This window comes from Motacilla alba, chromosome 13, assembly GCF_015832195.1.
Source record: "Motacilla alba alba isolate MOTALB_02 chromosome 13, Motacilla_alba_V1.0_pri, whole genome shotgun sequence".
In the NCBI taxonomy this organism is placed as follows: Eukaryota; Metazoa; Chordata; class Aves; order Passeriformes; family Motacillidae; genus Motacilla; species Motacilla alba.
In genome coordinates this window covers 15039778-15060277 of record NC_052028.1, presented here as the reverse complement: position 1 = coordinate 15060277, position 20500 = coordinate 15039778, and the positions used below count along the sequence as shown (strand labels likewise).

At 61.4% G+C, this 20500-nt stretch overlaps 1 protein-coding gene across 2 annotated transcripts; it reads left to right on the top strand.

The window, feature by feature from the left end:
* Window positions 1–455: 455 nt before the first annotated feature.
* GRK6 (G protein-coupled receptor kinase 6) lies at window positions 456–15030 on the top strand. Of its 2 annotated transcripts, none has more exons than XM_038150265.1 (16): window positions 456–574; window positions 3790–3885; window positions 6364–6476; window positions 6782–6859; window positions 7060–7160; window positions 8362–8454; window positions 8729–8792; window positions 9370–9510; window positions 10189–10379; window positions 11138–11175; window positions 11305–11394; window positions 11481–11689; window positions 12595–12732; window positions 12946–13083; window positions 13222–13356; window positions 14897–15030. In XM_038150265.1, exons 1-16 carry the CDS (start codon window positions 523–525, stop codon window positions 14945–14947), a joined length of 1728 nt encoding a protein of 575 aa, XP_038006193.1. In that variant the 5' UTR covers window positions 456–522; the 3' UTR covers window positions 14948–15030. The 2 variants fall into 2 exon arrangements, with proteins under 2 accessions (XP_038006193.1, XP_038006194.1); XM_038150266.1 differs by lacking the exon at window positions 14897–15030 and adding an exon at window positions 14146–14280.
* Window positions 15031–20500: the final 5470 nt, after the last annotated feature.

Here is a 20500-nt window from a genome sequence, read left to right as displayed (position 1 = left end):
GCACCGGGACACCGCCAACTCCGGGGCGCCTCGAGCCCCGGAGCTTATTTATACACCAACATTCGGCCCCACCCACCATAGACCGACCTATCACGACTCTTTCTTCCGCTGAGTGGCAGCTCTATACCAAATCAGATGACGCGGAAGGCGGGACTCGCGGTGTGGGCGTCCTTGACTCGCTGCCAATCCATTCGCGGCGCGCCCTGAGTGACATCTCGCCGTCCAATCACCGCCCGCCCCCTCGTCCCGGCAGCGCTTCGCCGATGGCCGCCGGAGGACGTCACGGCTCTGGCCCCGCCCCACCCGCCGCACCTCGCAGGTCCAACTGGAGGGCGGTGGCGCTGCGGAGGGGGCGGGGCTTCCTGAGGGGGAGAACCAATGGGAGCGCGGCGCGGGAGGAGCGAGGGCAGGCATTGGCCGGGCGGGGCGCGGGGGGCGGGGCGCGGCGGCGGGCGGGGGGCGGCGGGCGCGGGCCGAGCGCGGGGAGCGGAGCCGGCGGGAGGCGGCGGCGCCCGCGGGCCCATGGAGCTGGAGAACATCGTCGCCAACACCGTCCTGCTCAAGGCCCGCGAAGGTGAGCGCCGCCGGGCACCGGAGCTGGCGGGGCGGCAGGCCCGGGCTGCGGGCCCCGGTGGTGCCGCCCCGGGGCTCGGCCGGGGCGGTCCCTCCCGGGGCATCGCGGCCTTGGCGGGGAGCGGGGAGGTGGCGGCGCGGGCCGGGCGCGGGCATTCGGCTCCCCCCGTCCGGCGCGGGGGTTCCCGGTGCTGTGCTCGCTCCGGGGGTGCTGAGCTCCGTCCCGGGCGGCCTCGCCGCCTCGCCGGTGCAGATCGCCCCATCCGCGTCCCGCCTCGCCCGCTCCAGGGGCTGCTTCAGCTCCGGCTCAGAGCAGAGGCAGCTTTGGGTGCCGTAGGAGGAAAAAAAAAAAAAGTTGATTTCAGTCCGGTAAACTGCTGCTTCCTACACACGGGCCGATCCCGAAACTGCGGCGGGGAGCCCCACCCGTCCGCCGCCTTCACGGCAGCCCCGGCCCCGTCTGCGGGGCTCCCGGGGCTCTGTCCCCTCTGCGGGGCTCCCGGGGCTCTGTCCCCGTCTGCGGGGCTCCCGGGGCTCTGCCCCCGTCTGCGGGGCTCAGGGGCTCTGTCCCATTTGCGGGACTCCCTGGGCTCCGTTCCCTCTGCGGGGCTCCCGGGGCTCTGTCCCCTCTGCGAGGCTCAGGGGCTCTGTCCCCTCTGCGGGGCTCCCGGGGCTCTGTCCCCTCTGCGAGGCTCAGGGGCTCTGTCCCCTCTGCGGGGCTCCCGGGGCTCCCCCTGCTCCAGGGCCGAGCTGAATTCCAGCCCCCCGTGTGGGATGCAGCCCGGCTGTCCTGAAGATGCAGGGGAGCTGCGTGGAGCAGCCTCAGGAGGGGATGGGAAGTCTCGCTCAGGAACCTGGTCCTTTGCACAGAAGATTCGCTGTGCATCGATGAGTTCATTAAATCACATGTGTGGTGGGGAAGCGCAGTCCCCCCTGCCCCGTGGTGTGCAGTTGGCCGGACCGAGCCATCCTGGAGCCTGAGAGACCCGCTGAAATCCAGTTAGAGGGCTTTGGAGATTAGATTTGTGGGAGCAAAAAGCAGCGAAATTAAATTTGCACGGGCAGAAACATTTCCAAGCTGCTTGAAAAGCAGGCTAAGTGTAAGTACTCCTGGCACAGTGACCGCGGTGGACCATGACGTTCGGGTTCATAATGGCAAGGTTTGGTTCAAAAGCAAGCAGCAGGGTTTGTGACCTGCAGGCACGGGGCCCAGCTTCACACGGAGTGACCCGGAGACTGGCTCCTGTGGTGCCCTTGGGGAACGGAGTTTTGGCACTGATGCGGCACGAGGTGCTGAATGGCTGCTGCTCCTGGTGCTCTGCTGTGCCTCTCCCTCAGCAGCAGCGGGCAGTTTGCAGGCAGAAACAGCCCAGTGTGACACTTGTGCCAAGTGGTTCTTGGGCTGTGAGAGCCACAAGTGTCCATGGTGCTTGTCCGTGGCTCTCCCACCTGTGGCTGAGTGGCCGTGGTGGCCACTGGGGTAAGCCCAGACACCTTCTGTGACAGGACAGAGCTCCTTTGCAGGCCATAACCAATGGGGCTGGGTTCTTAGCTCCAGCCCAGCCTTTTTGGAGTTTCCTAGGTTGGTGTGGGAGTGCAGAGCTGAGCTGGAATGTGCTGTGGGGCTGGTGACAGCCACCTTCAGCTGCTGCCACAACACGACCATGCCCTGTGTTTGGTCTGGCCCAGGGAAGGATCCTTGTCTGCTTTGCCTTGACAGAGGGACAACAGACCAGCTCTCATCCATCACCCAGGCCTGAAGCTTGCTCCTGCTGAGCTCTGGGTGGAGGCAGGTCACCCCTTGCCCCATCCCCAGGCCAGGGGTGCAGGGAGGTTGCTGTGCAGGAGCCCAGCTCCCCGCTGGCCTGTCGGCAGCGCTGCGAGGGCGGGGGAGAACCGCGCTTGAAGGGCGCTGGAGCCTCCTTTCAAAGCAAACAACTCAAGGAAATGCAACCTCCGGGTGCTGTGGGGCCTTTCCTTGAGCTCTCCGGGGGTGAGGATGGCCTGTCCTCCCCTGCCCTCTTTTCGCTGCCCCCATCCGCTCCGTTGTGGCTGACAAGAAGGTGTCTGCGCCGCTGGTTTCTTCCAGCCCTGAGTTTGAGTCACTTCCTTCCTGAGTTTGTACAATCGTGCGGCCCAGCTGCTGCTGCTGCGGGGCAGATGCAGTGCAGGGACCCAGGGTGTGCCAGGGGCTGGGATCTGGAGCTGGCACCACCTGAGGCTGACCGGGATGGCCCCATCCCACCTGGCTGTCCACGCGGGGCCTCCTGTGGTGCTGGATGCCAGGGGGCTGTGTCTAGGGTTTGGGGCTGAACTGCATCTGCAGTGGAGGAAGGTGTTATGAGAGTGTTTCTCAAGAGCTGATAAATTATGTTCAACCCCTGTGTGATTTCAGAAGGCCTGGCCTTGGGCCCAACTCTTGGCCCGACCACTTTGGCAGGGTGATTTAATGAATTTCCAAACAGAGGTGGGAAATTGTGTGCCTTGGCACTGGGAAAGCAATCCCTGGAGGTTGGCTGATCCCAGCAATCCCTACTTAGTGCTTGCTATGATGTAAATTTTTTGGTCTATCTAGAAGCTTTCCCACCCTGTCCTACAGCACTGGGCATTTACTCCAGCAGCTGAAGCTGGAGTAATACCTGGTTCTTGGATCTGGATTTTCTGAGGCTGGCTTATCTCTGGAGAAGGGTGGGAGTGTCCCCACTTCAGAGGTGGGAAACTGAAGTGATGAGCCCCAGGCAGTGTAGCTGAGTTGTCTGTGGAGCCAGGATTAGAGCAGGAATTCCTGTCTCCCAGCTTCAAGTCCTCCATGTGAGAGCCCCTCCCTGGAGTAAGCAATCAGTCTGGAATGAGTAGGTGGCATTACTGCAGCAGGGAGAGTTTCACACCAAGCCAGGCATGGCCTGGAGGGGTGATTAGTTATGCCGAGGTGCTGGGGACAGGCCTGGGAGCCAGAACTGCTGTGGCTGTGGACACTCCTGCCCCTGGTGGGATTCTCCCATCATGAAGGGTCTTCAGGTTCTTGTTTGGGATTTGTTCAGCAGCCAGAGGTTGGTCTGTCCGTTTCCAATCACGGCTCCAACACTTTGGTCCCACCAGGAGATGGTGTTACCACGTCGGCCTTGTTTTCCTTGCCTGGACTTAGAGGCAAGGCTTAGGGTGCAGTCAGACACCTTTGCTTCCTGACTCATGGTATTGATTTTGTGTGCCCTGCAGGTGGTGGAGGAAACAGGAAAGGCAAGAGCAAGAAATGGCGCCAGATGCTGCAGTTCCCCCACATCAGCCTCTGCGAGGACCTTCGGCAAACCCTGGGTGAGATGCAGGGCTTGCTGGGAGTTGTGCACCCCAAGCTGAGTGTCAGGGACACATAACAGGGCAAATCCCAGCCAGGATTCTTGGAGTTGAGAGTGTAGGGAAGAAATAATGGGTAGGTAATTGGCTGATGATGTAGCCACACGCCTGCGAGGCTGTGATGAGCTTTGCTAGGGGAACATCACCTTCTGTGTGCAAACAGACCTGCTCCATGCTGCAGAGGTTTGGAGTGTCACTCTGGGGTGCCTTTGCAAAAACAACAAAGGTCCTGCTAAGTTCTCTGTTCTCCCTGGTTGTATTCAGCTCAGCTCCACAGACCTCAGCTTCTAACATTCAAGCAGTAAACGTGGGTTCTTGCTGTGTGGAGTGGATGAGAACTGGCGTTGAGCTGGGCTTGGCCTGTCATTTTCATTCTGTACTTTGTACTCTTCATGGTTTTAATGTTGTTTGTGCAGCAGGCTTGGTCCTGAGATCATGTGAAATTGTTTTGGGGCACAGAGGGTGCAAGTGCTTTGCTTCCTGGGAAGAGGAGAGCTTGTTTAAGTTTTCAATCTGGATTCAGCTGCCAGCTGGAGAGTGGCACGGAGCTGGCCTTGTTTCAGAGCAGGTGTCACTGAAACGGATGGCTTTGGGAAGTTTCTGCAGCTCAAATTCCCAGTCCTGTCCTGCCCAGGTTTTCCAGTCCTGGCAATCCTTTGGGCGCCATGGAACTGTAATACTTGGAGAACCTCAGCCTCACTCATCCACACTGTAACCCTCAAGTTCACAGCAGCCCAGTGCAGGCTGTCCCCACCTCCCTCTGCCACACAACCCGTGCACCATCTCTCAGGGCTGTCTTCACAGCCAGTGACTGTGTGGTGACTCCAGCCTTGGATTTGCTGCTGGCTGCCTCTCTGGAGCAAGGTCTGAGGGCTGAACAGGGCTCTGACTTGGGCTCTCCTTGCAGCTCCCATCTTGACCATCCAAATCCCTTCTTTGACTTGCAATGCCCTCAGCAGAGCTTTCCCTCAGCTTTTGTGCACCCTGTGCCTGCAGCCACCCTTCCTGTGGCTGTCATGATGTTTTCCAGCACTGAACTTCACCCGTTTGCCAGCGGAGAGTGCTGGTGGTGCTCGTGCCTGCTGTCCTGCTATCCAGGACAGTGACCTTGTGAAGATTTGGGAAGCAAGTCCCTCTCAGCCACTGTCTGTCACCACCCCTGTCTCACTTCCCCTCGGTGAGGCGCGTGAGAAGGGCTCTGACCCAGGTGGCAGCAGTTTCTCTTGGTTTTCCCATGGGAGAGATGACCCCGTTCCTTGTGCTTGGGCACTCTTTGGCTGGGGTGTCTCTCTTTTCACCTCATAGTTTCTGGAAAGGCGTTTCTTTCCTATTCCAGAGTCTTGGCAGGACTGTGGGCATGGTGGGCTGGTTGCCCATTGCAGAATCAAGCTTTTTGTGCCCGAACCACAGGGAGTAACCTCGTGTGGGCCTGGGCAGCGACCAGGGCAGCTGAAAGCTTCTGATCTCACCGACAGCAAATTCTGGTCCTCCCCAGCTGAAGGGAACTCCTTCCCCTGCAGACACAAGGAAACCGGCTGGTGCGGCGGAGCTGGTGAGGCCACCTCCTCCCCCACCACAGCCACAGCCCGCCCGGCTCTGCACTCCCCTGCACCCTCAGGAAGCCACGGCTTCCTCGGGAGAAGCTGCTGCGCAGGGAGGGGAAGGCTGGGAGTACCCAGCGCTGGGATCCCCTGGGTGGCTGCACATCTGCTCTGCAGGCAGCCCTTGGTGGCAGTGGCTGTCACAGAAATGCACTCTGGCCTGGGATCAGACATCTCCTGAGTGGAAGGGGAGGAAGAAAGCAGAGGACTGGAAGTGCTCTGGGTAGTCAAAGGCGTTTGTGCGTGGGCTGCCAGAGTTCAGAGAGGGGTAGGAGGAATCTGCAAGAGTTGATGTACGAGCAAGTGGCTGTCCCAAGGAGAGGGGAGTTCTGAGTGCTGTGTGCACATCAGCAAGGCATTTGTGGGAATGGTGCCTCCCATTTTGATGCTCTGGCTTCCAGCAGGGCCTTTGGGAACACAAGTGGTTTGAAGGATTCATCAGAACAACTCTTGGCCTGGAAGATCTGCCTTGAGATAAGCTTGGTGTCTTCCTCACATCCCAAGGAAAGTTGTGTGTCTGGAGTAGTTGGTCGATCTCTATGGAGAGAGAAGAGAGCCTTTAGGCAAGCAGCTGATATGGAGGTCCTTTGCTAGGAACAAGAGGTTCAGGCTGAACAGAGCAGCAGGTCAATCCTCTTTCAGGGAGGAGCATCTTCCATAGGGGAAAAATAAACCCTCAGCAATGTCCCTTGTCCCCCTGGGTGCGCTTCACTCTGCTGGGAGTCTCAGGTTGGTGTGACCTGTCAGAGCCCAGCTGAGGAATCACAGTACCCCCAGCGCTGCCTGGGCTGGGAGTGCTCCTTTGGGATTGGCAGGGTGACCTTCTCCTCGTTTGCAGAGCGGGACTACCACAGCCTGTGCGAGAAGCAGCCCATTGGGCACATGCTCTTCCGGCAGTTCTGCGAGACGCGCCCCGAGCTCTCACGCTGCGTCAAGTTCCTGGATGCTGTGGTAAGAGCAAAGCCCATCAGGCTTCACTGGGGGAGGCAGGCATGTTCCTGACACCCTGGGCACAAACTGGTTGGCCGGGTGCTCCAGCAGGTACTTCTGGGCAATAGGGTTTTCCTGTAGGAAAAACCTGTGGGGTTGGAGCCCGGATAGGGCTGGGCCTTTCCTTAGGGAGATGTTTGCTGGAGGTCTGGTTTTCGAGGAAAGCATGGGAAACTTAGGGCAGAGGGTGTTGCTGCTCCACTGCTGTTGCCCAGTGGCAAGGCTGGGTTTCTGGCTGGAAGTGCCCCTCTCACTGCTCTCTCCAGGCAGGGTACGAAGTGGCTCCAGATGAGAAGAGGAAGGAATGCGGGCAGCACCTGATTGAAAAGTACTTGAAGCCAAACGTGAGTAAAAGGGTTGTGTTTGCTGCCTGCAAGGGTAGAACAGTTGGAAAGCCAACAGCTGACATTGCCCATGTCCTGCCACAGCAACATGCTCAGCCACCACACCACCTCGCAAGCTGCCACTCTGCTTTGCCCACTGACCCTAAAGCAGGACCCTTGTGCTCTGCTCCCTGTGTCTGACTCCATCCCTTTGTCCCCAGAGTGAGGACCACGTGCCTGAAGTTCCCTCACAACTGGTGGATGCCTGCTGTGAGAGGCTGGAGCAGGAACCTTCCAAGGAGCTCTTCAAGGAATGCACTAAGTAAGTTGAGGGCTGGGCTGTGCCTGCAGGTCACACATGGCACGGGGATGATCTGCAGCTGACTCACCTTGTCCCCCGTGGTCCCTTCCTCTGGAAGAGTGAGAGCTGGTGATGAGGCTGGGGCCTGGGGAGTTTTAGGCCAGCAGTTTGCAGCCCAGCTCCAGGAAAGCAAGCACAAGGGTATCTTGTGCTGTGGGAGCCACGAGCTGCTGCAAAAACCTCTGTCAGTCCTCGCAGCTGGAGATGCCATTTGGGAAGGTCCTGTACTGATGCTATTCCCAGTGTTGAGCCAGGATCTTGTAGGCTCCTGCCGAGCTGAGCCCGTAGCTGCAGTCTGTGCCTGCTGCAGCAGTGGCTGTTGTGGTTGGGTTACTCTGGCTGCTGCTGCAGGGGTCTAAGGTCACCTCTGTTCCCATCGCAGAAGCAGTGGCCGAGGTCCCGGCTCCGGGCGTGAAGCGGAAGCTCTTGGGCAAGCCGGGCTTGCAGCCTCACCCCTCCCTGCACAGTAGCTGGAGTGTGTTGCCTAACTGAGTGCAGGGCTGTGGCAACACGTTTGCTGCAGTCTTCTGGGGAGCGTTAGCTCCGTGTGTGGTAACCAGTGTCGTGTCTGAATGCAGAGCCTCCGGGCTGGGCCCTGCCTGCTCTTGGCAAGCTCTGAAAGGGGAGAGCCCATCCGCTTCTCCTTGATGCGTGTTTCCAGTCTAGACACTGTGTCTAAGGCTCCTCACTCCGCTAGGCAGCCCTGGCACTGCTCTCCAAGGCAGTTAGCTCGTTGGAGCAGGATCCCCTGTGGCCTTTTGTGCTGGATATTCATCTGGCAGTGAACGGCTCAGCGCCTGGTGCTGAATGTTGCTAGCAGCTGATTACAGCCTGTGTGCGCGTTTGCCCTGTGAACAGGGGGGCAATTGCAGAGTCCCATTGTCCCCCTTTGTCCTGCAGCCCTGGCTGATGCCAAGAGGCCACAATTAGCAGTGCCAGCCGGGTCCCAGGGTGCTGCATTTGTCACCGTGGTACCTCCAACGCACCTTCCTTTTGCACCAGGCTTAGCATGGAGCGGGGCTGTGTGGGTGATTCCGCACCAGGCTGGGTGAGGGGTGGCAAAGCCTTTTGGGGCTGTTCACCTCCTCCTTCCTGGGGCCGCTGGCTTTTTCCAGGGCTGTGACCAGCTCTCAGGAGCCGTGCTGGCTCTGCTCTCTTCTAGGCTTATCCACGACTACCTGAGCGTGGCTCCCTTTGCCGACTACCTCGACAGCCTGTACTTCAACCGCTTCCTGCAGTGGAAATGGCTGGAACGGTAACGCTCCCCTCACCCCTGGGAAACCTGCACCCTCCTCACACAGCCTGCCTGAGGCGTCCCTGGGGTTCCTTCCCATTCTGGGCCCTGGTGGGAGCCAAGAGCCCGGTCTTTGCTGCCCCTCAGGGCCCTTTACTGGCACCAGCAGCAGCCCCAGCCTTGCTTGGGTTGAGGCTGGGTTGAGCAGGAATTTGGGGTGAGCCACAGTCTGTCAGGCCAGGGCATGGAGCTGTCTCATTGCTCTCATCTCACTCTGGTTTCCTTTCCCCCACAGGCAGCCAGTGACCAAAAACACTTTCCGCCAGTACCGTGTGCTGGGTAAGGGCGGTTTTGGGGAGGTGAGTAACCACTGTTTCCTCTGCGTTCCGGGTACCAGGCAGCCACTGTTGCCTGCTGCCAGAGGCAGACCTGGGTTGGCCATCAGGGTGCCACCAGCTGCTCCAGCACCTGGAGGCGGGTGCTGCTGGCTGTGGGGCTCTGTGCTGGGCTGTGTTTCTGGCCTTGTGTGCCCTGTCAGCTCTTCCTGAGAGGCAGGAGCTCACCTCTGTCCAGGTGCTGGAGGTGTGGCAGGTGCTGTGTGGGGCTGGTAGCATGAGTCCTGTGGTGCCTAGTGCTAACTGGGCAGTCAGGTCAGTTCCCTGTGTCTCAGCAGGGCAAACTGCACTCCTGAAAACTTCCTGCCAGGCTTCCTTCTGTTTATGGAGTGGCCTTCTGTCTTCCTAGGTACCAGTCATGGTGCTGCTGAAGGTGTTTGAGGCATTAGAGCTGGCTCCTGCTTCTCTGTAACGTCTGGAGCTGTCACTGTGTCTTTGCTTTGACAATTGGCTTCTTTGCTTTCCTGTGCCTCTTCCTGAGAGCAGAACCTAGATCCCCACTCTGGAAATGGGAGGGTGCTGAGCCTTGTCCTCCCTCCAGGTGTGTGCCTGCCAAGTGCGTGCCACAGGGAAGATGTATGCCTGCAAGAAACTGGAGAAGAAAAGGATCAAAAAGAGGAAGGGAGAAGCCATGGCCCTGAATGAAAAACAGATCCTGGAAAAAGTGAACAGTAGGTTTGTAGTAAGTACATAGGAATTGCTCTCACTTTGCTGCAATGCTGGACTCTTCCTCCAACCAGCCAGCCTGGCACTCTGTGCTCCTCACCTGCTGTGAAGAGGCAGGAGCAGGCTCTGCCCATGGTGCAGGGTCCTGGTGGCTGCACATCTCTCACAAGGCTGGGGTGTGGCAGGACCTTTACTGCCTCCACAACATGCTGTAAATGCCCCCAGAGTCAGCCCCAAACACCCATCTGGTGTTTCAGGTGCCTTTGTGATTTTTGGGGCACAAGTAAACAGTGAGAGCTGTCTCTCCAGACAGTGGTCTGGGGAGAAGCCCAGCCCTGAGCTGTGTGACTGGGAGCTCTGCCTTGGTGCACTGAGGTGTGGAAAGCCTGAGCCTCCCTTTGCAGAGGGTTCATCAGATGCTGCCCCAGTGTTGCTGTTGAGTGCTGCCTGCCTGTGGGGGGAAGCACCTTTGGCTTGGGGGAAAGTGTCCTCCCTATCCAAGGAAAGCTGGGGTTGTGCTGGGACTGCTGGGCACTGCCATGTCCTCCCTGGGTTCACACAGTTCCTCCTCTGCTGGCAAAGGCCCAGCCCTGAGCCTGTGAGTGGCTGCTTGGGTGGCAAAGTGTCCCTGGGAGTGTGGGCACCTCCCTCTTCCAGCTGTGTCTTCTAACAGCCTTTCTGCCCTGAATTGCAGGTGAGCTTAGCCTATGCATATGAAACTAAAGATGCTCTCTGCCTAGTGCTGACCCTCATGAATGGAGGGGACCTCAAGTTCCATATCTACCACATGGGAGAGGCTGGTTTCGAGGAGCCCCGGGCAGCTTTCTATGCTGCTGAGATCTGCTGTGGCCTGGAGGACTTGCACCAGGAGAGGATAGTGTACAGGTGCGTGCTGCCTGGTCCCTGCTGGGAGAGCTTGTAGGGCCTGCAGCAGCGTTCCTGCTGCTCTCACCAGTCCAGCTGGGTCTGTCTGCTCAACAAAAGAAGCTCAGGCTTGAAAGCAGCACAGAGCTGAGTGAGAGGAATTGGGAACAGAAAGCTGATCTTGCGGGAGAAAGGGAGACCTTAGTTTGGCTTCCTTGTGCTGGTAAATGATCGCCAAGAACAGGATGTGATCGTGCTGTGAATGTCTCAGGGCAGGCACTGAGCTCCCTGGGCAGTATTGACACTGGAACAAAGGAGGGTAGGCTGCCCCAACATGCTCAAGAGCTGGGGAGGAGGGAAAACAAGTGGATTGACTGTACTCACAGGAGCGTGATGCAGTGTTAGGATAGCATGGCTAAACACTGGCCAGGAAGTCCCTTCTGGTCCTTCCTTGCCCTGGGGCAGGATAAGCAGAGAAGCCTCTGCTCCTTCTCGCTTGCATGGCCTGCTCCATACTGAGTTCTGCACCTGCAAGGAGGGAAGCATCCTCAGGCTCACTGCAGAGGGTTGAAGATTGTTGTGTTCCACCTCTCTGCCCAGGAGGGGAGAGCTTGCAGGGTCAGCTTTGGGACAGAGGGTGAAGGGAAGGTTATCTGTGTGCCTGAGGCAGGGGCATCGCATCCTGAAGTTGCTTATCTGTGACTTGTTGAGATGTGGCTGTTGCTGGTGTCCTTTGCTTTGATAACAGGCTTCTTCTAATCAAGTCCCTTTCATCCTAGGGACCTGAAGCCAGAGAACATATTACTGGATGACCATGGTGAGTGCAGGGTCAAGAGGAGCCATGAGCCTGAGTTTTTTCTTACTCTGCTTGAATCAGGGTTATTTTGGCAGCTTCAAATGCTGCCCCCTGACTTTCTCCTGTTAACTTGTCCCCTCCTCTATGCAGGTCACATCCGTATCTCAGACCTGGGACTGGCTGTGCACGTGCCAGAGGGCCAAACAATCAAGGGCCGGGTGGGGACAGTTGGCTACATGGGTAAGTGACCCTGCTTTAAGCAAAAAGTGGCTCAAAAGATGTGCTCTCCCTGCCCTCACACACCCCTCACCCCTGCTCCTCCGCAGCTCCGGAGGTGGTGAAGAACGAGCGCTACACGTTCAGCCCGGACTGGTGGGCTCTGGGCTGCCTGGTGTACGAGATGATCGAGGGCCAGTCCCCCTTCCAGCAGCGCAAGAAGAAGATCAAGAGGGAGGAGGTGGAGCGCTTGGTGAAGGAAGTGCAGGAGGAGTACTCGGAGAAGTTCTCGCCCTGCGCCCGCTCCCTCTGCACCATGGTACGGCTGTGCAGCCCTGTCCCTTCACTCTCTGCACCATGGTACGGCTGTGCAGCCCTGTCCCTTCACTCTGCACCATGGTGTGGCTGTGCAGCCCTGTCCCTTCACTCTCTGCACCATGGTGTGGCTGTGCAGCCCTGTCCCTTCACTCTCTGCACCATGGTACGGCTGTGCAGCCTTGTCCCTTCACTCTCTGCACCATGGTGTGGCTGTGCAGCCCTGTCCCTTCACTCTCTGCACCATGGTGTGGCTGTACAGCCCTGTCCCTTCACTCTCTGCACCATGGTGTGGCTGTGCAGCCTTGTCCCTTCACTCTGCACCATGGTGTGGCTGTGCAGCCCTGTCCCTTCACTCTCTGCACCATGGTGTGGCTGTGCAGCCCTGTCCCTTCACTCTGCACCATGGTACAGCTGTGCAGCCCTGTCCCTTCACTCTCTGCACCATGGTACAGCTGTGCAGCCCTGTCCCTTCACTCTCTGCACACGGTGTGGCTGTGCAGCCCTGTCCCTTCACTCTCTGCACCATGGTGTGGCTGTGCAGCCCTGTCCCTTCACTCTCTGCACCATGGTATGGCTGTGCAGCCCTGTCCCTTCACTCTCTGCACCATGGTGTGGCTGTGCAGCCCTGTCCCTTCACTCTGCACCATGGTGTGGCTGTGCAGCCCTGTCCCTTCACTCCCACCACTCCTGTGCATACAGCAGCAGAACACCAGGCTGCTCCCTGCAGAGGTGACAGCCAGCTTCCCTTGTTCCTGATAAGGCAGCACAGAAGCATTCAAAGTGCCTTCATTCCTTGCCCAGCTGCCTAGCAGGCCTGTGCTCTCCCTAGAACACGCTGCAGGCGCCCAGGGCTGCTCCTGCACAGAGCACCCTCCACCCAGGACATTGATTTCCTTTGTGTCACAGCTCCTGTGCAAAGACCCCTTGGAGCGCCTGGGGTGCCGAGGAGCTGGGGCCAAGGAAGTGAAGGAACACCCTCTCTTCAAGCACCTCAACTTCAGGAGGCTGGAAGCAGGCATGCTGGACCCTCCCTTCAAGCCAGATGTAAGTGCCCGTGTGTCCCTGACCTTTTCAAGGGAAGAGGGAGCCCTGGCATGGGGAGATGGGGGCCATCCCCTTCCCTGGACATGGCAGAAAAGAGGTCCAGCAAGCTCTGGGCTGCAGGGAGAGGTGGCCTTGGCTTAGTCCATGAGCAACTGTTGGAGGTGGTGGCATCAAGGTGGAGCCTGGCGTTAGAGCAATCTTTGTGCTGCATAGCCCCAGGCCATCTACTGCAAGGATGTGCTGGACATCGAGCAGTTCTCCACGGTGAAAGGGGTGGAGCTGGAGCCCACAGACAACGACTTTTACCAGAAGTTTGCTACAGGAAGTGTGCCCATTCCTTGGCAGAACGAGGTGGGTCTTTGCTCCTGCTTGTGCCCGCCATGGCTGAGGGCAGTGTCCCTGTGCTGTCCCCCTGCTCTTGTGCTCTGCTGGGCCCTCGGTGATGGGCTCCACGTGGCAGTTGCTGCAGCCTTCTTTTCCTTCTTCCAGATGATCGAGACAGAGTGTTTCAAGGAGCTGAATGTCTTTAGCACAGATGGCACAGTGCCCCCAGACCTGGACTGGAAAGGGCAGCCTTCTCCACAGCCCAAAAAAGGGTTACTCCAGCGCTTGTTCAGCAGACAGGTAAGGGTTTGCCCAGCATTTCCCCCCCAGCCAGTCTCCCAGCAACAGTGATCCTGCTCCTGCCTGTGCCAGGCAGGTCTGGCAGGCAGGTGGGCACGAGAGGGCAGCGAGCAGTCTCCCCTAGTACTGGGTGGCCAGACCCTAGGATTTTCAGGGGCACCCATGCAAGGCTGCAGGGAGCCAGCCCTTTTCTGGCTGGCACTCCTCATGCTGGGGGAGTCAAGGGGGCTGGAAAGGAGTGTCCTGGCTAAACATGCTGGAATCACCCAGGCAGAGGGATGCTGAAGACTATAAAATATTTAATCATCTCCCTTCTGACATGAATAATACCAGCCATGAACAAGTCCTTGCTCTTGGAATGGGCTGTGTGGGCTCCCCAGAGCACTTCTGCCAGATCTTGAGGCAGGCAGAGAGCAGCTCTTTTGAGGGATGAGGAGAACAGAAATGTCTTGCAGCTGCTGTGGTCTTGCTTGTCTGCCTGTTTCCTCTGCCCGGGACAGTCTTTGCCTTCTTTCCAGGCCTGGCAAAGCCTGGGCTGCTGCCTCTCAGCAGCTGTGTGCAGCTGTAGGACTCCAGCATGGTTGGCTCTGGACCCACTCAGCCACCTGCTGCTGACTCCTGCTCCTTGGCAAGCTCTGAGTTGTGCTTTGCAGTTCAGTGGGCTGCCCTAGCCAGAGCCAGCTCTGGGGATACCAAGCCCTTCCCCAGGCAGCCAGGACCTGCCAGAGGATGGGCAGCTGTTTGTAGAAGGGGTTGAGCTGTGATTTCCCACGTGTTTTCTCTTTCCAGAGGTGAGCAGTCACTCCTGGCTGCTCTGCTCAGGGAAATACCCGGTGGCCCACGGACATGGCAAGATCTGGGAAAGAGGAGTGTTACCCTTCAGTGCCTGTTCCCTTCCCCTGGCAGAGCACAACCTGCTTGTTGTTCTAACTGCCCCCTGAGCCACTAATCCAGCATCCCTGCTCTTGCTGCCTTTGTGGGGGAGGCCTTGCCCTCAGCTTGAGCCAAAGTTGCCCCTGCACTGCCGCTGCTGGGAGTTCTGCTCCCAGGGGGCTCTGGGAAGTTTCTTTCACTCCTCTCCGAATGTCCGGGACACACAGAAGGGTTGAGAAACTGTGAAGGGTTTGGCATTGCCCCATGCTCAGACTCCCATTTCAGCAAAAAGGGCTTCAGCTGCTCTCGAGGCCAGCTGAGCCCTGAGCGGGGCCGAGCGTCTGTGCTGGCACTGAGCTTGTGTCCCTGGGTGGCTGCAGTCCCCGAGCCCAGCTTCCTCACAGCTTCTGAGCTAGCCAGCTGTGTGCTCACCAGTCTGTCTGCCAGGGGCTGAACCTCCAGATGCAGCTGGACTGTTCTCTGCAGTCTGGGGGTCCCCTCCTGCCCCTTGCCTCCATGTAACCTTCCTGCACACAGGCTGGGGGGGAACCTGGCCCATCCCTGCCAAGAGGGCAGCTGTAGGCTGGGTTGTGTGACCGTGCTCACCCTCTGCTTGCTGTGCTCCTCTCTCCCTCCCTCCTCCCTCTCCTTGCCCTTCTGACTTCAGGACTGTTGTGGAAACTGCAGCGACAGCGAGGAAGAGCCCACCCGGCTGTAGAGCACAGCTTGTTCTCCAGCCCCTGGGACCCCCTTGCCTCTCCCGAGTGCCCAGCCTGAAGGACACGGTCGCAGTGGCCCCACAAGGTGGATTTGTTTACAGTTTTATCCGTCTGCATGTGAAGACTGTGAGGATGATTCCAAGGCTGGCAGCCGCACACGACTCGGGTTGAGGTGCCTCTGACCATGGGCAAGCCCTGCCACAAGCCCGGACACTTCCAAATCTGCCACTTGGGATGGTGCTGGTGCTGCTGCCCCTCCTGTCCCGGGCCCAGGGTGGGAGGGAGGGAGGGATGGTGCCAGCGTGGGCCGAGGCCAGGCTGGAGCAGCTCTGCTGACACATTCCACGGTGCCCAAGCGGCGCTGCAGGTTGGATGTATATTTATATATGTCGGTCTGTACATATCACATGTCGGTTTTTAGTCTAGGGGTGGGGGCCTGCACTGCCCCCGCCCTGTCACAGGCACAAATGTCCTCCTATGGGAGGAGTGACTGTCCCAGCTTTGTTCCAGGGAGTCCTGGACAGAGGCCTTCTGTGCCTTGAGGTGTCTAAATCATCTTTCCTGGACCTTTCTGGCCGTGCTGAGGTGTCCTGGCTCCAGCGGAGTCCATTGCTCAGCCTCGAGGTGCAGGAAAGTGCTGTGCCAAAGCGTCCCCCATTGCGTCCTGGCAGCAGAGCGTCACTGCCTTGTCCTCGTGTCCCTGTCTGCTGGAGCCTGCTGCCTCCTGCCTCGTCTCACACGTGCTGCCGGCCCCGGTGAGCTGATCCCGAGCCCCTCTCCAGACCACTGGCACAGCTGGTCACAGCCACTCCCAGGCCCCTGCTGTGGCCACAGGGTTGGTGTGATCCTGGCACTGCAGGGTGGTGGCAGCGCGGTTCCACCAGCTCTGGACCTGGGCATTCCAGAGGTGTGGCCGTCCCCAGGCCCAGCTCAGTGGTGAAGGAGCAGACACATAAAGGACCCTGCTCTCAGGCAGCAAAGCTGTGATGAAGGGAATGTCCCTTCCTGGGGTCATGTGAAGCTGTGACCCAAAAGTGAGTGGGCTGGGACCAGCTTAGCGCGTGTCCCCAGGAGTTCTGGGGAGCACAGCTCCTGCACCCATGGGCAGGAGCCCTCTGTGGGGAGCAGCGTGGGGATCAGCCCACCTCTCTATTCAGCTTGTCCTGTCCCCTCTTGTGTACACTTGTCCCAGCTATGTCCTGAGCAATAACTTGTCCCTTCTCCGTGTGTGTGTGTGCACACGTGCGTGCGTGTGCTGCTGCCTCTGCTCGTTCTGAGCCAGGCCCCCCAGGGGGGCTGAGCACCTACTTGGACCTGTGGTATCATTTGCTTGCCTTGCACTAAAGTTGGAGAGTATTTAAATTTTTAACCTTTTGTTAAGTGTAAAGGTTTGCTGTGCCTTGTATTGCTCTCATGTCATGGGGGGCCTGCTCTGCGCCATATGGGGTTGGTGTTTGTAAGAAGAGGAGTGGGGACTTTGTTTCTGGGCTGCCATGGGCTCTGCTGGTGCTCCTGTCCTGCAGGAAAGGGCTGGGATTGCTCTCCAGGGCAAAAAGGCTGATGCTGGCTGAGCCCTGAGTACCACAGATGACCCTCAGTGTCTTTGCTGCGTATTTTGAGTCAGTGTCAGGGCACGACAGGTATGAGGCCTTGTGCTGTTGGGATGCTGTGGTCCCCTCTGGGGCATGTCCATCCCCAGCACAGCCCCTCCTGGGCTGTCCCAGGTGTGCAGGGGGGCCAGCACAGAGTCCTGCTGCCCTCTGGTCACGGTGAATTACTGCTTCAGGGGGGCCACCATGGATGGGAACCTTGTGGCAGCACCAAGTGCTGCTCCTTAGCCCAAGGAACAGCCCCTCCAAGGGGACACCCTGCGTGCTGACACAGGGTGAGGGTCACGACAGTCACCAAGGGTGAAGCAGTCAAAGGGGGGCAGCCTGGTGGGGGACACAGGGTGGGGTTGGGGTCCGGGGCTGGTGGCAGCGGCGACAGCCTCGTGCGCGGCGCGGGGGGGCCACACGCAGCTGCACTGGGATGAGAATAGCAAGTGCGGCTGGGTAGCTAGGGAACAGTTGCTATGGGAGCGGGCCGAGGAGGAGTTCTCACACTCAGAGGGGGCATCTTGGGGTAAAATCCAGGCATTTTCTGCAGCCGTGGAAGGAAGGAAGACAGGCAGGTGGGGGGATGGGGACTGCTCGGGCATTGCTGTTCCAAACGCAGCAGGCAGGATGCTTGTGCTGCCCTCCTGGCACTGCCTGGTCATGGCCCCCTGGCACCAAGGTCCTGGGTCACCAGCGTGTCCGTGTGTCTGTCACGTGTTCAGGGTGGCTCTGGGGCAGAGCTGGAGTGTGAACAGAGCCGTGGCTAGCCCTAGCAGGGCAGGGAAGTGGCTCTGCCTGTTTCCACCTGTCCAGTGGTGCTCCAGCATTTGGGGTGTGTCTCCTCCCCATCCCTGTCCTTGATGGGGGGTAGCAGCACGCAGGTGAGGGGATGCTGGTGTGTGTCCAGAGCTGGAGTGGGTGCATCTGGACCCTACGGACACAGGAGAGCTGTGGGGGTCCTGAGCAGTGCCCCGCGCTGTGGGGCTGTGGCAGCAGCTCCGCACACCATTTTCAGGGGTGAAGGATGCTCTCAGCTGTTGCCTGGGCAACGGCTCCTCCTCCAGCCCACCATGTGGCTCGGGGAGCGCTCCCCCGCCTGCCTCCCCCCGCTGCCGTGGGGAGAAGGGGAAGGGGAAGGCAGCTCCCGGCCCCCGGCGCTGGCGGGGCCGGAGGCCCGGCTCCCTTCGCCCGCCCTCGCCCCGACCTGACGATGCCCGTGGGCCCCACCGTGCCCCCCGTCCCTGCGGTCCCCATGCCTCAAGGGACCACCCCGGCCCCCCCGCATGGCCGCAGCCCCCTGCCCGCCCTGGGTGCTGCTGGGGCACCTCCACAAGCACCGAGCCGGCAGAGCCCAGCTGCCGTGGCCGCGCTGTGAGGTCGGATCGCAGGAGGCGAGTTCCAGCAAGGTGAGTCGGGGCCAGAGCCAAGGGGGCCGGGGACACGTGGCCACTGCGGCCCTGCTGCGAGCGGGGTGCTCGGGCTCGGCCGGACACCGGAGCCGCGATGCCCAGCTGCGGTGGGAGCGGGCTGCCAGCACCCGGACTGCCCCGGTCATCCATCCCCTGGCCGGGATGGAGGAAGCCCTTCCGGCCGGCCCCCGGCAGAACAATGCGCCGTGTGTGCAGCCGCAGCGGGCTCCGCCACCCTGCCCGCGGGGAGGAAACGGCGGCGGGGTCGTGGCCCGCGGGGGGCACCCACACCCACCACCCACCCGCATCTGGCACAAAACCGCTCTGCCTCGCTCCTGGCACGGCCCCAGGGCGCAGCCAAGGGACGGCGGGGACTCGACCCCAAGCTCGGTGCAGTCCGAAGGAACCACGGGGGTGTCTCATGGGGTCCACGACCACCGGCCTCAGTCACAGCAGAGAAGAGCTGGTGACAACCATCCGATGGCAATGGCTGGGGGAGCCCTAGCTCAGGGACAATTGCCCAGGCCAGGCTGGCGAGGGGTCTGCTTGGGGGTATGGCACCCAAGGGAGCGGGGTGACCCCAGGACACCCAGTGCCGTTTCTGTCCCTCGCTGTTCCGGGGGCCAGGCTGGCGCCCCTGCCCTGCAGAGCCGCGTGTCTCGCTGCAGTGGCGGGGTGGGCTGTGGCAGGGGCTGTGCTGCCCTCCCCTGCCCGTGGCCCTGTGCTGGCCGTCACCCCGGGGAGCACGCCGTTGTCACCCCTTGAGGAGGCTGGGGATGGCGTTGCGGAAACGGATGGCAGCACCCCCGGGGTACCCCCAGGGCGACTGCAGGGCTACCGACCGTGGGAGCCTGTGGCGCCACCCCACCGGGCATCGCAGGGCCCTCACCCCACCCGGACCGGGAGCCGCTACCCGGGAATCCCCGGCCCCCGCCCCGTGGGGCTCCCGCGGCCACCCCCGGGGATGCCCCGGCCCTCTCGCCACCGGCATCCCGCCGCCGTTCCCCGGGGGCCGGAGCGAGGGGGATTCCCTCGGCAGTACCGGTGCCCAGCCGGTAGCTCCCGAACGGCGGCGGGTCCCGGGGCGGGGGGTGCGGGGAGCCCGCGGATCCCTCCCCGAGCCGAGGGCGGGGCGGAGCGGCGGGGCGGGAGCCCGGGCGGGCGGGGCGGCGCGCGGCGGCGGCGCGGGAGCGCTCACCGGAGACAAAGGCAGCGCCGGGAGGCGGCGGCGGCGCCGCGCACCGGGCGCGCACCGGGCCCCCTCCCCCGCCGCCCTATGGAGCCGCCGCCCGCCGCCTGAGCCACGTGCGCCGCCGCCGCCGGTAACGGGAGCCGCGGAGGGAGCGGGCGCGGCGCCTCCGCCTGTTGCGCGGTGCGGGGGCAGCGGGGCCGGGGCGGGGGCGCGCGGGGCCGTCGCCACCGGGAGCCGCGGCGGGGGCGCGCGGCGCGTACCGGGGCGCGCATCTCCGGTCCGGCCCCGGCGGGCGCGCGCCCCGGGGGAGGATGAGGATGAGGAAGGGGTGCCGCGCCCGGTACGGGGAGCGGGGAGGTTCCCCGCCGGGGTGTCACCCTCTCCGCGGAGGCAGCGGGCAGGGATGCGGCGCGGGCAGCGGGGCCCAGGCCGCGGCCGGGGGCAGCGGGCGGCCCGGGGCTACCGGCGGGGCCCGGTTCGGCGGCCGCTCCGCTCTCCGCCCGGCGTGAGTGTCTCCAGCCCGGCTCCGCTCCTCCCCCAGCCCGCACGTCCTCGGCAGCCCCGCTCCCCCCGCACGCCCCAGCTGCGAACGCCCCCGGTCCGCGGCGCCGCCAGCCCGCCCTGCACCGCTTCCCGGTGTTCCCCCGGCCGTCATCCCGGGGCTCGACCCACGGCCCTTCCCGCACGGTACCTCTCCTCCCCGGGGATGCCCGGGCTGCCGGCGCGGAGCCTGTTGCAGCCGATGTGGCGAGCGCTGCCCGAACCGAGCTGGCCTCAGCCAGGGCACCCCCTCCCCAAAGCCCCACATCCCGGCGCTGCCTCAGCCCACGCGTTTGTCTGCGTGATGGAGCAGCCCCCGCTGCCCGCCCGAGCGTGGTCAGGGCCCCCTGCTCCTTCCTTCCCCGTCGTTTCTTCCTTCCGCCGGGCTCGGCCATCCGGCCCCGCCGGCACCCTCAGCCCCGGTGGCCCTGCCGTGATCCCCGGCCAGCAGCGCGGCCCTGCGCCGCAGGGTGGTGGAGCACCCCGCGCCCCTTCGCCCTGCTCCGAGGGAGCGATGGTGTCACCGTGATCACCCAGCCCTCGGCTGCCGCTGCTCCAGGCTCACCCTCCTCCCTGCTGCCGAGCCCGTTTTCTCCCGCACCGCGATAATGAGAATCCTGACGGTGCTTACGTGCCTGCCTGCGAGCACCCATGGGTGCTGCTCGCCGCTCACTGAGGAGCAGACCTGCCCGTGCCACACACCCTTGACATTTGATGCTCGGCTGGATGTGACCGAGCTGTCACCCTGCCTAAAGGGCAAAGGCGATGGTTCCCATCACCAGCACCCTGGCCCTGCATTGCTGTGTTGGGGTG

Coding starts and splice junctions, on each gene's coding strand:
- GRK6 (XM_038150265.1), top strand. CDS start 523: ATGGAGCTGGAGAACATCGTCGCCAACACCGTCCTGCTCAAGGCCCGC. Junction 3,886..6,363: donor GGACCTTCGGCAAACCCTGG/GTGAGATGCAGG, acceptor CCTCGTTTGCAG/AGCGGGACTACCACAGCCTG. Junction 10,380..11,137: donor CAGGAGAGGATAGTGTACAG/GTGCGTGCTGCC, acceptor CTTTCATCCTAG/GGACCTGAAGCCAGAGAACA.